General features: G+C 36.7%; 1 protein-coding gene across 2 annotated transcripts in view; it reads right to left on the reverse strand.

Moving 5' to 3' along the window:
* The window catches only part of LOC110111639 (anaphase-promoting complex subunit 1), a 177,681-nt gene that overhangs the window by 80,606 nt on the left and 78,380 nt on the right, over window positions 1-18,695 (reverse strand). For both annotated transcript variants that reach the window (XM_020843595.2, XM_028693179.1), the window contains 7 exons: window positions 10,677-11,136; window positions 10,082-10,411; window positions 6,246-6,329; window positions 5,029-5,121; window positions 4,830-4,889; window positions 4,095-4,193; window positions 3,711-3,851 (listed from right to left, as the gene is read on the reverse strand). In XM_020843595.2, the coding sequence (XP_020699254.1) occupies window positions 3,711-3,851; window positions 4,095-4,193; window positions 4,830-4,889; window positions 5,029-5,121; window positions 6,246-6,329; window positions 10,082-10,411; window positions 10,677-11,136 (1,267 nt within the window). The remainder of the gene's footprint in view (window positions 1-3,710; window positions 3,852-4,094; window positions 4,194-4,829; window positions 4,890-5,028; window positions 5,122-6,245; window positions 6,330-10,081; window positions 10,412-10,676; window positions 11,137-18,695) is intronic.

The raw sequence follows: 18,695 nt of genomic DNA on the forward strand, positions 1-18,695 counted from the left end.
ATTAGTGTAGTAGACTTGTTATTTTCAATGTGTGGATGTAGGAACTATTTTCTTACTGAGTACAGGACCAAGAAGAAATTTTGAAACACCATGAAGTTTAGTTCAAATTTGCTTAAACATCTCTTCCATTATGCCAAGAGGTGTCCTTTTTCGTATATCGAGTTGTCCTCGTACCCGACATACTTTGCAGCATCTTAATCACTATTGTCATAGGTGATATCTATACTTCTGTCCACAGGGATTCGTTATACTTACGATATACTCACTGTTGTTATCCACAAGTAGCTCATGTTCATTTACAGGGACCCGTTATATCAACTACAACCTCTTGGAAATGTTCGTAGGAGAGCCATTATTCATGTGTCATATCCACCTTTTCACCAATCTTAGGTGGCTTGGCGTACTTGCTTGCAAGGACGGATCTTCTACTATCAATTGACAGTATTGCCATCTCAATCTATAGGCATTTGTTTGTATTGAAGATCATATTAGCACATATAGAAGTCGCATATGAACTCCGCAACTTGTTATTGTTGTTTGCCAGTATAGTTCATTTGACCTTATAGGGATTGTCATAGGAGTCTATTACACCTGTATCATGTCCACCTTTCACCAATCTCAGGTGGATCGATGATTGCAATCGCAAGCCCGTTGCGATTGTGGCAAATTTTCCTTCACCGCTAACAAGTATTCATATCTACAATAGATCTTCTTGCATTTTTTATATTCCTCCTTCACGCATATCAACCAACAAATCATCGCATTCGTTGTACATCTTTACTTGTGGGAGGGCGGGGTATTCAATTATAACCAAATGATATTGATTATACAAAGGCTGCATTTGCTTCGACCTCTTCGAACACACCTTCATTGTTGGCTCGTTGTATGTTGGGTTCTTTTCTCACTCGTAAATGAGCTGCAATGAACATGACAAGTCCTTTGTAGCTTTGAATTGTCGCTTATAAGTGCATTACCACATTTCCCAAACATTCATGTTGCTCATTACTTATGAGTAGAATATATAAAGAATTTGCTCATCATCACTTACAAAGATTTGGCACATTAGTGGGTGGCGAAGTGGCATTGAACTAATGCGTCATTCCACTTGTTCAATTGGGCTTGATTCTAATCAAGTTAAAGTCCAAATCAATCACAGTCACCTGCGGTTTATTATCATTTGCTTGGATTTAAATTCAATTAAGCTTGAGTTCATTTAAGTCCAAGTTCACTTTTTGTTCAAGTTTTGGATTCAATTCATTTAAGTTCATTTATGTTTGATTTAGGCTCAATTTTATGTTCAATTCATTGTCCCAATCAAGTCCACGGTTTGTCCAAATTTTGTCAATGTCAGTCCAAATTTTGCTCAAGTCCACTGTGTCTTCAATCGGAATTTATGCAACCTTCCGGCGTCTCCCCCGTTTAGGGGAAAACTACGAGAAGCAACCTACCCGCCACGTCAAGAAAGAAGTGCACGGTTGGTGTTGTGAGACACTGTGGCCATAGTTTTTGTCATCCACCACGCCAAGAAAGGCGTGCATAGATCTTTAAAAGCATTTTTTTGAAAAAAATAGTTCTTTATTGCCCTGCTGTGCTAAGAAAAGCGCGCACAGGGATTGCCTGCTTCGTTGTAAGCACCGCACCAAATTCCCTCCCAGCACGTTAAAAATAACGTGCATTGATGGTCCCTTGACGCGCCACGAACACCGAAAAAGGACTTTAGGGTGATTACCCGCCTTGCCACAAGCACCGGAGCGAACTTCCTCCCACCATGCTATGAAAAGCGCGCAAGGGTGGTTATTCGCCCCATCGCAAGCACCAAGGGCAGGTTCTCCCAAGTTCAGAACTTTATACCTTAGCAAAGGGCCGCCGGTGGTGTTGGCGTGTGGATCGAGGCAGAAGGAGGGTGTCATTCTCTTTTTTTCTATTTTTTTTAATAATTATAACTTATAATAATCAATAATTATAATTAATTATAATTAACAATAATTATAATTATTAATAATCAGTAATAATTATAACAGCATAATTATAATCAATAATCAAACAAATAAAAAGAACTGTCGGGTCGCAGGATTAACATAAAATTTATACAGGATTTGAATCGGATTTACGTTGAATCCTATTAAAACAGAAGATTTATGCGGGATTCGAGAGGTTTTAAGCAAAAATCCTCTGTTTTCCTCTTTCATTCCGGTGGCTTTACAGGATTAGGCCGAAGAAGTGCGTGAAAGGTAAAAAGTTACCCTTTCAGCGAGCGGGCTCTCGTATGCTTCCAATCAAAATGTGTAACTTCCATTACAATAGGAAGGGGAAGTTATTGTTGGAGCAAAATCGCACAACACGAAGGAGCCGGAGTCGGACAACAGTGAAGGAGGTGAAGAAGCCTCGCGAAAGGGAGAAAGTTACTTCAAAACCGGCGAGTCCCCGTGACTGCTTCGGCTCAAAATGTCATGACTCCCGATCCCGCAGGAAGGAAAGTCGTCGGGGGAGCAACGCCAAAGAAGCGCGCAAGGGAGAAAGTTAACTTCAAAGTGAGCTCCCGTGGTTGCTTCCAATCAAGATGTTGAACTTCCGATTCGACTGGATGGGAAGGTCGCTGGAGGAGCAAAGTCGAACGACAACAAAGGAGCCGGAGAAGCGGCATGAGAGATCAGAGAGAGTTGCCCTCACAGCGAGCGAGCTCCCTTGCTTCCGATCAATAAGTCGTAGCTTCTGATCCTACAAAAGGTGTCGTCGAAGGATCGAAGTCAGGAAACAACACAGGAGCCAAAGGAATGCACGAGAGGGAGCCCTGTCCATGGAGAAAATCGCGATATTTAACAACGAGGCAAGGCGTCGTCCCGTAGCAGAGCATCGTGGGAGAAATGACATCGAACGTGTAAGGTATGGCGACGACGTGCAAGCAGGTATGACGATTTGATTTTTTTTTTTTTTTTTTTTTGTCATTACAAGTCAACAGCTCTATAATTAACTTGATGATTTTATAATATACACTATGTAGCACGGATACTCTTATTTACGAGGCATGCTGCATTGGACACTGTCGGACATGGATACACCTCCGATACGGCACGGAAGCCATATCCAATTAAAATGTTATTTAAATTTGACCGGACACACGTATCGGATACGCATGACCTATTACAAAAACGAAAAAAAAAAACGGAGCTGCAATTTGCCCTATTCATTTTGGCTATCCGGTCGATATCCCTATTCATTTAGGCAGCATAAACATTTCAGCAAGCTAGATTTTTCGTTTCCGCACAGGCGTTCGTCTTCTTCCTTATAGTCGAAGGAGCGGCTCGACGACGCGAGCATAGAAGAGAACAGGATCATCCCTCGTCGACGAAGAGGCTCGACGACGCGAGCATTAAAGCCGACAGGATCATCCTTCATCGACGGAGCGACTCGACGACGCAAACAGTGAAGGCGACGCGAGCAATGAAGGTTCGATTTCTTCATTTTCTTCATCGTAGGCTCGGTACCGGAAATCAGTACCGCTCGGTACCGGAACTCGGTACCGCTCGGTACCATATAAATGCATTAAAAATGTATAATGTCAACTCAATTGATCAGGAACACAAAATGTCCATCTTACTAACAAATTTTCTATTTCTAGGTGGCCCACAAACATATAAATGCATCAAAAAATATATATTTTTCTGCAAGGTAGCAAGTTTTAATAATTTAATAAAAATAGAGAGGCATACCTGCGAAAGATATCGATAGACATCACTAATCATAAGAACACGTAAATGCTCATGCAAGCCTAAAGCTAAAAGTAATCCAGCATGAGAGAAATTTGGTTCCTGAGGTTTGTTGTATAGAATCCATGTTCGGGACATTTTCCCCTGTAGAAAACAAAAGAAACAGTACCAATAATAAATGTTACAAGATTTGACGAAAATTATATTTAATTACATGCATGAAGGTAATTATTAAACATTACAAAGGCATGCGAGGGCTGCGAGTGCATATAATAATAAAACAAAAAAGATATACTACGCAAGATGCCAATAGAAATTTCAAAAGATTCTAAACCTAAATAAAACTGTAATACTATAAAAAAAGAAAATTAACAATGATAGAAGAACCTGAAAGGGTGCTAGTTTCAGTCCAGCAGCAACCCCATTGTGAAACTCTGGCCAAGATTTAAGTTCCGAAATGCTCCTTAAATTTGGGTCCAAATTAACCTGATCGGTTCATGAAAATGAAACCAAAAATTTCGTTGAAAAAGATAAAGAAATATTCATCAGAGAAATCAGTTCTTTTCAACACGGTAAAAGCTCGAGTATCGTACAGCCATCAATTCTCTTGCAACACAATATGGGACAATGCATGATACATCTGCACCCTGAGCTATGAGGCTATCCATGAGAGTTTGTTAATTCTTTATGTATTTTTTTATCTAAAAAATAGTTTTTATTTTATTAGATGGGCTGGGAAAAAATTGCAAACAACGCAAGAAAAATCTTTCCTTGTGTTTGGCCATCATATAAAAAAATATTTAATAGAAAACAAGTAATATGCACAAAACAATTAAGACTTACTCTCTGGCAGAGTGGTTTTCAAATTTTTCAAGTGCATAGAATAACTGTAGAGCCAGAGAACATAGCATTAAATTGGTGCATTTGAAAGCGCAATTAAGTTGGTTAGGAGATTATTAACTCTTCCAACAGGAAATCAGTAAAAATTACAAGATTAGGCTCCAACATGCCCTCAATTGCAACTTAAATAAAGAAAACTTAGATAAATAATTGAAAAGCTACAGATCTACGGCAAAAAATACAATGTCTGTACAAATTTATAGCATTTGAAAAAGCACTCACTGTTGCATTCTGTTGCGCAGGCAATCGACCAGCCAATATAAGCTTTGGAACAAATAGTGCCTAAGTAAAATATATAATCGAACATAAACTTTTATTTCGCATCAAAAGCACAATAGGAAAAATATAGATGAAATAAACAGTAGTACGGAAAAATTGAAACTACAGAATAGTATCAGTAAACCCATAGAAGTTTACACACCTCGGTTAAAAGAGTGTAAGTAGTGGCTAAAGTAAATGCCCCACGGCCAAATGGTAGAGCAGTTGTTCTTTGTGCAAGATTCCATAATTGATGCTGCCAGAAACAAGATAAACAATACTATAAAATGCTTCAGTACGATCGAATTATGTTATCTTAATAAATCTACCTATGCTTGGGTTATGATGTGTTTGATTGGGGCATTTAGGTGATCAAGTTTACCACTCACTCTATTCTTATGGATAGAACTCAAGAATATCTATTCGAGGTAGACCCATCAACTGATTTGCACCCATCTAAGTCACGTTTTATGCTCAACTAGGAGGGTGGTCCTGAGGCAGGAAAGCTATTTCATTTCTCGTTCTCTCTATTATGATCAGAATGCATTTTGCTAATAGGCCATATGCAAATACATTCAAGTTATGAATGGATCTGAGTTTTTTATCATTTTTAAATGGTCAATTTTAGGTTGGTCTTGTTCAAATTGAGTCACATTGCACATCAAACTTGAATCAATTGTTTCTTCATGTTAAAAGCCAAATTCTTTTGCTGTTGGCTTAAATATAATTTTCATTATTTTTTAAAAGATTAGCTAAATCGATACGCAAAGGTAGGTTTATGGTGTGGGTTTGAAAATCACTCCACCCCAAAAAATTTAAACCATTCTACATAAATTTTCAATAAGTTTCTTTACATATTTTAATTGATGTATTGATGAATTTGTATGAACTGATTTATTTTCATTTAGAACTTCATATGTAAATTATTGACGGCTTGCTCAGATAAGGACATTTGATATTTCAAGCTTTTGAAGATCAATAGAATTATTTGCAATTTATGATAGCTGAGATGTGTGTAGCAAAAGTTGGAGATATGTGTAGGAAAAGGTTAAGCAAACCGACATATACCATGTAGCATACAATAATATGAAGATTAAAATTTTCTATGTGAAACATCCCATGATAATGTCTCCATAAAAAGAAACTTTGTTCTTTTTGGTCATGGAGGAACCATCTCTTGTAAGTTTTTCTTTTATGCACATGCTTATGCAGGTACGCAATTTCCATAACCATTTATCATAGCTCAAAGGTATGCCCATGTCACAAAAAAAACGTCAATAGCAGAACAAGCATATAACACAGAAAAGTTGCCAATAACATTGGAAAATGACAGAAGAAGTAGCAAGTGGACATAATGGAAACTAAAAAACGTAAATCAACCTGCTGGAAGTCCTGATCAGTGGCAGTAGGATTGGCAGGTGTTTGAATAGCCACAGGTCTTGCAGAACATAATAAGCGTCTAACCTATGTCAGAGAAACATTCAATTCCAATATATTTTAGTAGGTTAAATACAACAGAAGTTTACATGACTTGGAAATCTTCTATCTGCATTCATCGATTCATAGAGACCATTGCCATAAAGACATTAACAATCAGGAGAAAAAATTTGCGCAAGTTAAGCAAGACTTGTCAGCAAGATCATCAGTTTGAGGCATTTTAAAATTTAAACAAAATGGATAAAGTGGCATGCTTTATTGAAAAATGAAAATCAAAGGACGACGCTTTTACAATCATTAAAGAGATCCCTCAATTGAAACAAAATGAACATCAAGGTTATCGAATAAAAATTACAGAAAATCACAACTTCGCTCAAAATAGCTGTAAATATTTTCTTGCTTTAATGAAGATTGGTTTTCTTATCTCCCTCCAAGATCAGTAAATACATTGTCTTGATCAATTACATTAATGAATAAAACGAATTCATTCCTGCACTGTTTTCTCTACATCGTATCAGAGAACTAAAGCGTGTATCTGTGTGCATGCATCTACCGTAGCCTTAGTCATTGGACGTGCTCTAAGTGTATTCTTCATTGCTATTGGTACCTTTTCTTTCTTCATCATTTTTGCATCTTTCCAGAAGCTGTAACTAGCAATCTTCACCATTGTTTTTCCTTCTCTAATATCATTTGCAGCCTTTCCAAACATTGTTCCTTCTCTATCCTAAGCCATCTTGCTGCAACTCCTTTCATGATCAGTCGCTCATAGCCATGATTGTTCAGATCGCTTTGCCACAAACTGCTACGGTCATGACTTTCTCCAGTAGCATGTTTTTTTTCAATAAACCGCAAGAACCACTTCTATCAAAAAATCTACAGCCACGAAGCCCATATTCTTTCAACATCATCATCTCAATTCTCAAAAATGTATTATAAAGGGCCAAAGATTAAAATTTTAACAAGAGTCTCTCTCTCTCTCTCTCAAAATAAATTTTCAATTAAATTCAAATGCTGGAATAGAAATGACAAAATAAATGAATTGTTCAATATAAATGATTAATTATTAATTCATACAAATATTTTTTTTTAAATGTCAAATTGATGTGAAACATAAAATAATTGCAGGAATTACGTGGAAATATAAAAAGTTATTAAGCTTGCTAGTTAAAATTTAGGGGTTTTTACATGTCTAACACTTAAAACTACAATATTTACCTATTAAACACCTAAAGTTACCTATTTACTAATATACCACCTCAAAACCTTTAACCTAATAAAAAAAATAAAACACTCCGTTCCCTCCCGTCAAAGCCGAGCCGAAAGACCGCGGGAATCTCCTCTCTTTTTCGTTGATACTGGAGCTGCTCCATCTCTCGCACAGTCATCTTCTCCAGGTCCCAACCGAACTGCTCCTCTTCTCCGTTTCACGACTACCACACTACGACTCTTCTCTGTTTCACGAATCCCATGCTGCTATTGTTCACCCTTTCGCAACATCGCTAAGGTATGTTCTGTGTTTAGTTTGAACTATTTGATTTTCTATTTTTAATCAGTTTACACCATATAGGTATTCACCCTTTGAAGGTTCTAATGACGTTTAAAAGCTTGACTTCTTTCAATCTCTATGGGTATTCTTAAAAGATTCTGCTAAAGGAAATACCACAATAATCTCTTCTTTTATAAATAATTTATATTGTGATCCTTGTCAAAGAACAAGGTGTCATAAATAACCTGAACTTGATGAGCCTGGTTATGAGGATACTATGACTCAAAATCGTTGTAAAAGATGATCTATCGGCTTCCAGTTCCGCTATCCGAGCATAGCAAATATTATTTTTTAGAGCTTGTATACAGTAATAGTGGATGCTCTGCTTTTCTTGCCGTCCCCGAGACTTGTTTCCAGTGCGAGAAACCCTTTTTTCGCGAATTGGTTTTGACGGAACAAACGAAGTGTTCTATTTGATGAGTATTAGAGCTTTTAGATGGTATAACAGTAAAAAGTCAAGTTTGTGTGTGAAATGTGTAAATAAAAGTGTTTTTAGTGTTAGGTATATAAAAACCCCTAAAATTTAATGTTTCACCAGATTAGATTCTAGGATTTCTCTGTTAAATAACTTATAATAGCATGGAATTACAATTTAGAGTATGGAGAAATTAAAATAAGAACGAAAATTATTAAATGTTTAATTTGTCAATCACAAGAATCCACCGGTTAACAATTAAAATGATCGCCTTGAGTTTCTCTCCCTCATACTCTCGAGTATTTTCAGCAGAAGAATAATTTATACAATATTAATGATACCACTACAACACAGTAGAAACTTACAGTATTGCTCAATGAAAAGTTATTCGGAGAGAAGTTAGTTGGTGGATGTAGGAAGATTTGCCATTGAACGGAAAGTTGATGCTCGTCGATGGCGGTTGTCAAGGAGAAGAAGATCTGATCGATGTAGTCTTCGACAGAGTGGTCGATCTCAAAATCGATGTCGAAGAAGGGAGACCAATGAGCATCCACTCATCCTTCAGGGTCGAATATGAATCCAAGATCGTGCTTGGAGTCATCCATCCATGAAGAATGAAAGTTCCTCGAATTTTGGGAGGGGTCTAGGGTGGTCGGCGGCTTGTATGAAGAAAGAGGAGAGGAGGGGTTCCATAGAGGCTTTGAGAATTTGAAAATTAAATCCAACAATTATTCCAGAGCTGGGTAATTAATTGGTGGAGTTAATGAGAGGAGAGAGAGAAGGAAATTCAAAATTTGAATTCCCAAAAGAGAGGGAGGGAGGGGCAGCCGGTTCTTAGAAGGGGGAATTGATTGGGTTTCAATTAGGAATAGGCTATAAGTGGAGAGAGAGAGGGGGGGAGAGGGGTGGCCCAATGATGGGGGCTTGATTGAGGTGAATTGATTAACTTAATAATTGGAACATTAAATTAGGAAAGAATTTAAGAGCCTTTCAAAATTTAAAATTCAAATTAAATTAATGGAGAGAGCTTTCTAAATTAATTCAAATATGGGGACAATTTGATTTGAATTTCAAATTAATTTGAAATTTGAAACTCAAATTTTAGGTTTTTCCAAAATACCTTGAATTAAATTAGGAAAATAATAATGGGCTAATTTGAAATTGGAATCAAGGGGATTGGGTGGTTGGCCGGCAGCAAGGAGGGGAAATTGGATAGCGTCAAGGTGGGGAAAAGGGGCTCAGCCAACGGTGGGGTGGATTGGCTTGGGGTATAGCCGACGGTATGAGTGAGAGGGAGAGAGAGAAGAGAGGTCTCGGCTAGAAAGAGGGGGAGAAAGAAAAGGAAGGGAAAGGGGTAACCGAGATATGTTGTCATTTAAATTATCATATGTTGTCATTTAAATTTGGCAAATTAAATAATTATTATATGTACAAAATATATGTACATATGATTTATAAGTTATGGAAATTCTAGTTAGTAAAAGTACACTTAGTTTTGCACTTTGAAGAAAAAAGAAAAAAATTATGTATGCAATCTTTGAAAACATTGGAATGGACTATTTTTTTCATACAAAATGCAAGGATCTAATTTTCATGTTTGAAACATAAAGAATATAAATCAATTTAAGTAAATTATGGAGAACAATATGGTCATCGGTTTCAATACTAGAAACTTGAATATAAAAGAGAAAAATAAGTATTCATTAAATGTAAATTGTCATGGCATCGTATATAGAAGTATAAAAAAAAACAGTACTCACCATAGCATATTCAGGAATTTGTATTAAAAAAAAATGGACTGCCACCTTCAATACTTACCTCATTCAAACGAAGATCACGACCAAAACGTAACTGTGTGCTTGAGTTGAAAATGTGCTCCATGCCATCTTCCACAGGTTTAGGGGCATCTGCATCCTCTATTTTAGTACTACCCACTCTTGTAATCTCAGAAACAGATGAAGGAACTGTCACAGGCCGCAAATGAAGCCTGTAGGCTGGTGAAAAAGATGCTAAATTTACATTGTTTTGTCCGTGCTCTTCTTTGTTCAAAGGCCTAAAAGATGCCATTGCTAGATCCTCACGACAGACGAGAACATAGGCTGCTGCAGGCCAATCTGAAGGAGGAGATTCTCTACACTTATCCAATGCCTTAAATGCAAGATATTCAAATATCAATTAACTAGCAATGAGATGACAAGAGAAAAAGCAACAATTTTCTGTTCTGCATATAAAAAAGTAATGCAAAAAAATTATAATATAATCCTGATGGGTAAGTATCAGTTGTCTACACAGACAAAGGCCCATATGCATGGACTAAAATGGGAGGTCACAGCTAAAACAAATACGCAAAAATCAAAATTAGAAGCCACAAATGGGCCTTAGAATGAAAAAGTAATAAGACGAGTAAACTCACATGATGAAGAGGAAGAGAAACACCAACAGGCAGTAAATCAAGCTGTGGATGTCCAAATCTTTCAGCAACCATAGCCAAGACAGTAAGTTCCTCCGGTGTTTGGGCAGTTCCCTTAGCAATGTCACAATATACCCCAGTCGAGAGTTTCTTCCCATTCCTCTCAGCACCTAACAATAAACTATAGAAACATACAACTTTTCTTGCCCAGCATAAGGTATTACTATTGCCTTTAAAAATAAGAGATGGAAGGTCATTTTTATCAGCAAATTGGCATCCCCTCCGTAGACTAGTTTCAAGCCACTTGAAGAGGCTTGGTGGTGTTCTTAGGGTATCAGTCCTTTGGAAGAAATAAATATCAGATAAAACTAATGGGAAGTCACGAACATAATAATCCACATATCTTGCCTCACCTAAACAAGCAGCAATTTTACACAACAGAACAACGAGTTTCCACAAATCCCTGAAAATTATCCCAAAGTAGTCATTAACATTAGCACAGAAAGAAAAGACAAAAGAAATATGAACAAGTTCTAGGTTAAGTAGTCATAATACCATCATAAATAATACTGTGCAAAAAAACAAAGTGTTGGACTATCATTTCCACACACACAAAAAAAGTTAGAGAATGAACAAAAGCAATTGCATAATAAATAAAAAAAGGAAACTATGACTTAATATATGTTCATCAGAAACCATACCAACGAATGGTATTTTCATAAAACGATAACATTCAAATATACAATGAGAACAACAATTTACCCTTTTGGTAAGCTTTTTACAAATATAGTGTGGTCGGATTGGCATTGCGAGAATCCATTCTTCTTTATAGCATATGTAAATCTTTTAAACTCGGGACATAGAGACATTTAAGGTTACATATGGATTTTTTAAGTTTAGATAACTTGCTGGTGTTGCCCTGTGCTTCCAAACTGTAGGGAATGTTCGTGTAAACTTCTTCCAAATGACTACTTATAAATGCTTTTTTTATATCAAGTTGGTAAAGTGGCCAATCACACCTTGTTGCTAGGATAACAATAAATGAATTGAATTAAATTTGGCAACAAGTGCAAATACTCCTTTATAGTCTACCCCATAAGATTAAAGGAATATTTTGGCAACAAGCTAAGCTTTGGATATGTCCACCATTCTTTTAAATTATCTTTAGAAAATAAGATCCATCTGTAGCCAACAGTAAATGCTAGATTGTGATTTCCCATGTTATGTTTCATGCCAACACATGGATTTCTTTCTAAATAATACATTTTCACAGAGGTTGGCTGAGGACATCTTAAATTGTTTGAAGAATCTGAATACTAATGAGGCTTGTGACGAATGAAACTTTTTAAATGCACTTCATAAGATGCAAAGTTTCTTACTAGGTGTTGAGTGAGAAATTGAAGATATTTTCTTAAAGAGATAGGAAGTTGAAAATTATTAGGACATTCCCTGTCGTCTGGAAGACATGTGCTTGGAAAACTTACTGGTGTTGTTAAGGATTTCAAGATTATATTTTGATTCTTGGTCAGCTTGAGAGGTGTAATTTCCTTTGTTTCCTTTTTACTCGAGTGAACAAGCAACTCCTAGTTGGTTCCTCCTTGAGTAGCTTCATGATTTTTCTGGATGGGTCGAGTTTGGAAAGGAATGTGATGCAGCACAGGGAGCTAATGAACCAATCAAAAAGAGACAAAGCAAGAGGAGCAACGGATCCATCATGAGGAGCATGATTAGACTTTGTATTAGAATATTATTTAGATTTTGAGCATTTTATACTGGTGTAATTTAATTTTTGTGAGACAATGTAAGTTTTATTGTTATAAGACAATTTGAAAATTTAAACTCAAATGGAATTTAAATTTTTAAATTAATAGAGAAAGTGCCCTAAATTATAAAAAAATAACTAATTGCATGAAATATGCAATTATTATTTTAATTAATCCAAGCTAGAGGGCTATCCAAGAAAAGGGAAAATTCCCTCAAATAGTGTATAACTTTTATTTGGTTTTTCATTTATTTTTTAATGATGAGAGTCATATATATATATGTTAAATTAGTTTTGAATTGTGTAAGAAGTTGGGATTCTATTTTACCGTGCTAATCTTTTACTTAGATTGACTATAAATGAAAAAAAAAAAGTTTACAGGTGACAGTAACGAGATAGACAATTCAAGGGTTGATCATCATCGTTGTCAACAAGGTAAGATATGCAATTTAAATATGAGAAAGCAATTTTATTGAAATTTTAATTTTAGAAAGAATTTTGATTACAAATTAAATTTCGTCAACTGTATTTTATACCAAAGTATAAAGGGAAACATTATATGGTTTAATTTCATTATTATATGCCATTCATATGAAAGTTTAAGCATCCAGTATTAAACATTTAATTTGTCTCATTTTAAAAGTGAACATATATAAAGTTAAAGTTAAAAATTATATATATATTCCATATAAATAGGGCAACAAAAGCTGGCCGGTATAAAGCCAAACGGGTCCTCAATAAAGAGCCTTCAAGCTCAAGGTAGCCAAGAAACTACTTTCACCTACATGATATGTTCTAAAGTTGAAAGAAGAATTATATATGATATATGTAATCAAACAAAAGAATTTCATAGATGATTAGCGAACAGAATCATATTGGTACATACTTTTTATAAAATATTGTTAAAGCCTAAAACTCTAATATTTTACCCAAGGTTTTGTTTCCAATTAGATATTTTTCTTACAAATAAATCAAATATTAATTCAGATATTTCATATGTAAGAATTTTAGGATAACATATTAGACTAATATATGAGTATAAAAAAAATTATAATAATTGCATTCTATCTTTAAGTTATTTATCTTGTTGAGTTTTAGCTCATATCATATTATGTTGAATGTACTTTCATGTAAATGAATGGACAATGCAGAACCCAAATAAAAGTCATATTTTGATATACGCTATCTTTTGATGTATAGTTTTGTTATAAGATAAAAGTTTTGGCAGGAATATTTATTATGATTAAAATGAAATCTTTTGATGATATATAAAAGTGTCATTATTTATTTTAGCAGCCCTGTAGTTTAATAGATGAAAATTTTTTTCTAAGTAGAAAATCTTCTAGATTATCATTTATTTAGCTTACTTCTGATGAGTCTATGATACGAGATATGAAAAGATTACAGTTGAAGGTGATTTCTTCTACTAATTGGAATTTTGGTATATTAGTTGAGATGATTATTTAACCTACTTTGCAAGAAATGATTCAAGAATCTCAGAAGTCAGATACAAAGTATTCGAAGTTGATTGATTAGATCAGATCTGGTAAGAAATCTAAACTACAATTATCTGATTCTAATATTATATGCTATAAGAAAAAACTGTGAGTTCCTACTTTTGAAGATATGAGACGAGAGATTCTACAAGAGGCTCACTATTTACTTATGAAATAGCAAAATGTATAGTGATCTAAAAGCTATATTTGGTGGCCTTGATTGCAGAAGGATGTGGCAAGTTTTATATCAAAATACGAAACCTATCAGTTAGGGGACAAAAGCCTGAGATTTTGTCTGTGTCAGAAAATATTCTAGTGCCTATAAGTCATATTCTAGTGGTGAATATAAATCCATGTTCTTGTGGCTATAAGCCATATTCTTGTGCCCAGACATGTTTTGGTACTATAAACACAAAAAGAAGTCATAAGGTGACAAAATCTTTGAGCAATGTTTAAAATTGTGCAAATGGGTATTGATGTGTTTTTTGTTCGTGAGGCGAGGCATAATCCTCAAGGTGTTTTGAGGCATAAGCCTCAAACTTAGAAAATTGTGCAAAGTCAAAATGATTACTTTTTTGTATAATGACTAAATAATATGTTAAAACAGAACATAAAAAATAAATTATCATATATACAACAACAACAAAAATATCAAGCCTTTATCCCACTACAGGGGATCGGCTACATGAATCATTTTTTCTCCATTGTGCACTGTTAAGAGTCAAATTCTGATTTAAATATAATAAAGAAATGTCATTTCTAATGTTTTATAACCAAATCTTTTAATGTCTACCTTTACCTTTCTTAACATAGATCAAATCTAATACATATACTCTCCTAATACAGTCATCAGAAGGGTGTCATTTACATGACCAAATCATCTAAGGTGACTCTCTCTAAAATCTTATCTGTCTTTGGAGCTACTCCAACCTTTTCATGGATATGCTCATTTCATATAATGTCTGTAAGAGTAAATCCACTCATCAATTTTAGCATCCTTGTCTCAACAACACTTAACTTAATATTATGCTTCTCTTTTAATTGCAAAAAGTTTGTGCCATAAAGCATTGCAAGTCTCACCATCATCTTATAAAATTATTCCTTAAGTTTGAGTGTTACTTTTCTAACACACAACAAACCCAAAGCATTCCTCTTCAATCGTCCAACTTGAATTTTACAAACAAAATCCCCATCTAATTCACCGTCACTCTGAACAATAGATCCAAGATATCTTAAACGAGTACACTTATTAATGACTTGATCGCTCAAAGTCACAAACCCCCCGCTAGATCTATTACTACAAAATTGTCATATATATGAAACACAAAAATGCACAAGATATAAAATGATAAGTAATAAATTATATGAAATTGAATTGAAATTCAAACATAACAATAATAAAACAATAAAAAATATAATTCAACTCATAATTTTATCTTTTTCAATATCTTGTTAATTAACATTTAATTCAAAAAAGAATTAGTAATGGCATAAGTTCATAGCAAATCAAAACTCATCAGCACTGTTATCATTGATGGGGTTTTCAATTGTATCATCGTCATAATGTACTCTTCTCTCCCAAGCCTCATAGCAAATCCAAACTCATCAGCATAGTCATCACAGGGATTGAAGTGGCCCACTCTAATAAAATAAGCTTTATTTTACAATAGAAATATATTAATGATCTTCTTAAAGAAATAGGTAAACTTTGGAAGGCAAATGGGTTTGTAGATAAGACACTACCCAGAGATTTTGCCCTCATTTTTGCGAGGACTTTATGATCTGAGTTCTGGTTTCCTATAGGCGCAAGCCCCTATAATTAATTACCCCTCCCGATAACAAGAAAGAACTTTCGATTAAGGCTAGTCGTCAATCAGATATGTAAAGATACGTGTTATCTTGCATATAGTAGCAGCATGGATTTTTTGAATAGTTGGAGAATTTGGTAATTTTGATATTTAAAATGAAAACATCACCATCTAACACTTAAAGCGGATGGTGGGGGGAATAGATGATGGACCCGATCAAGATCTCTAGGTTCCGTCGTACCGGACCATCATGGTCCCTGGTCTACATAATCAGAGGAGTAGTCGACCCAACCTGACAGAAGGATCCTTGTCGGCAGCCATGGGTTACTTCATCCAAGGGGACCTTGTAAACCGGGGGTGAATGTTTTTCTAAGGGGACAAATTTGAATCCACCTTAACTAACAGAGGGCTTTGTGTTGTGCCCTAATTCGATCATAAGCTATTGATTCATATCTCAAGAATTTGATGCCAAATAAGGAAGTATTGGCTCTGGTCATAAACCGATAATTTGTGGTGGCCATTTTGGCGGCAAAACCACTCGGTTCCAAAGGCCTCCGGACCAATAACCTTTTTCCCTGCGGTGCAATTGGCCGCAAAACTGCCGGTTAAGAGGACACGTACCCACCTCTTTACTGGAGTGAGATTGTTTGAGATTGGATCTTAATTGATATTTTAGACTAGGCATTTAAATCTTCTTTTGTTAGCTGAAGTAGTTTTTATTTGTCACATCGACAAATTGTTGTCGAACGGTGGATGATTTTGTGTTAGACCGGTCCCTTGGACCGGTCTAGGCCGGTTCCAGGCGGGACGCGGTTTCACGGCGGAAACGCAATAACAGTGGAGATTCCGCCCCTGGCGGGAGAACCGAGCGGCCTGACCCGCTCAAAACGAGCATTTTGGAAGGATTTTTGGGGAAATTTCCAGAAGAGAAATTTGAATGTAGGGGACTGTTTAAGGGATTTTCCTTTGTGATTTAATATGCATTAAATAGATGTTTTTTCCTAGGGTTTGGGCCATCTTGAATTTGGCTGAATTTTGAGTCTCTTGATTTTAGGTTTTCTTTTGGGCTCTAGCGGCGTCCTAGAGATTAGGGGAGATCGATCCTCCTCTCAAATTGAGGATCAATTGTATCTTTGCCTGTTTTTCTTCTTCTACTAGTGGAATACAAATCTTGCTTTGAGTTTTCTTTCCAATTTCCATCTGAAATTTCTTGCTGTAAACAGCAGATTTGGTTGAGTTTTTTTCTGCTGTGGACAGCAGTCCTCCATCAGATCTACTTCAGTTTTTGGTGAGAAACACTTGGGAATCAAGTGTTCCTATCAAATTGGGTATCAGAGCATCGATTTCGGGCCACCGCGGCTGAAATTCTGAAATTTCAGCAAGTTTATCTTTTTCCCGGAAGAAAGATTTTTTTGGGGATCCGTAGAAAAAAGATGGCCGGAAAGAAGGTGGGAAGTATTAGAAGGTGAAGTTCGAACAACTGAAGACAGTATCTGGAGGGAAAGTTCCTGGAAAATCTCCACCAAGTGACAGGGTTGGAAGGTGAGGTTCGCGCTAATAGAGGAAATGATGAAGAAACTATTTGAACGATGAAGACCAATCCGGAGACATCGAAGTGAAGAGGGAGACTAACTGACGGCCATGGCGTAGCAAGAAATCCAAAACCCATCCGGGGGAGGAGGAATCCGTAAGGATGGAGATTCTTGAATAGGGACGACGACATGCACCTCTAGAGCCAACTCTTAAGAGGAGATGAGCAATGGGAAATGACGTTTCGAGGTACTGATTTGTTCAGCGTCGAGGTGCTGATTTTTCAGCTCGAGGGTGCTGATTTTCAGCGTCGAGGTGTTTGATTTTGGAGGCAGGCGGGGGAATATGAAGGAAGTGTAAGATTTTGGCGATAGAAGAGAAGAATAATCAGCGTCGAAGGTGCTGAATTTCAGCGTCGAGGTGCTGATTTTGAAAGGGGATAGAGGGGAAATATGTAACGGTTCGGATTACCATAACGGCTGGAGGGAGTACCGGGACACTTCGGGAGCAACCTCATCTTCGAGGAATGGAGGTTATGGAGAGTACCAAGGGTAACCGGAAAAGGGATCCCGAAGGTGAGGGAAGTTTGAAGATGCCATGCTTTTGAGGGCGAAGATAGACATGGTTGAATCTAATAAGGTGGAGCGTTACTGTCGCTGTCAACGGGTTGACAATGAATGGAGAGGGCGAGCTGGACGGGCGGCAGGTTTGTGGATCTGGAAGGGAAGGCGCTGGCATGGTAATCAGTGGCGAGACAGGGAGGGAAGCCTATCCAGAGCTGGAGAGAGTTTAGGATTGTTTATTAGAGGCGTTTTTCAAGCCGATGGGGGAGGAGACTTCTATGACAATTCTTTGCTCTGACGCAGGAGGGGACTGTGGCAGATTACCAGGGTACAGATTTAGTACTTAGCTAGAAGCAGATTTGGATCACATTTCATGGTCAGCCTTAGAAGGGAACTTTCATGAAGGGCTGAAACCCTGAGATCCGAACATCAGTCAGGGTACTGGAGCCGAGGAACCTGAAAGGCTATGGAGCTGGCGCAGTGGTAGAAGATCAAGAAGAAAGGCGGAAAGAGGGGCTCGAGGAAACAGCTCGGAGGCTCTAACAGATGGACCACTCTTCTAGCACCCAAGGGGGCCTGCATCATGGCAACAGTATATTGTGACCACCCGGGAGAAGCCAGGAGGAAGGGAGTGGGGAAAAATTCAAGAAGTTTGACAGAGAAGGAGGTTGCAAGGGATAAGAGGACAAAGGGGATTGTGATTCCAGATGTGATAAGAAAGGTAACATGCCTGGGCATAGGTGCAAGGACCAAACTCTTTCATGTTTCTGTCTGTGAAGACGGAGGAAGAGAGGAGGGAGGTGGGAAGCAGATCTGGTAGAGGAGGAGAAGTTGGCACTTGGATGTGGCAGAAGTTTCTCTAA

The sequence above is a fragment of the Dendrobium catenatum genome, unplaced genomic scaffold, assembly GCF_001605985.2.
Source record: "Dendrobium catenatum unplaced genomic scaffold, ASM160598v2 fragScaff_scaffold_231, whole genome shotgun sequence".
Lineage (NCBI taxonomy): Eukaryota > Viridiplantae > Streptophyta > Magnoliopsida > Asparagales > Orchidaceae > Dendrobium > Dendrobium catenatum.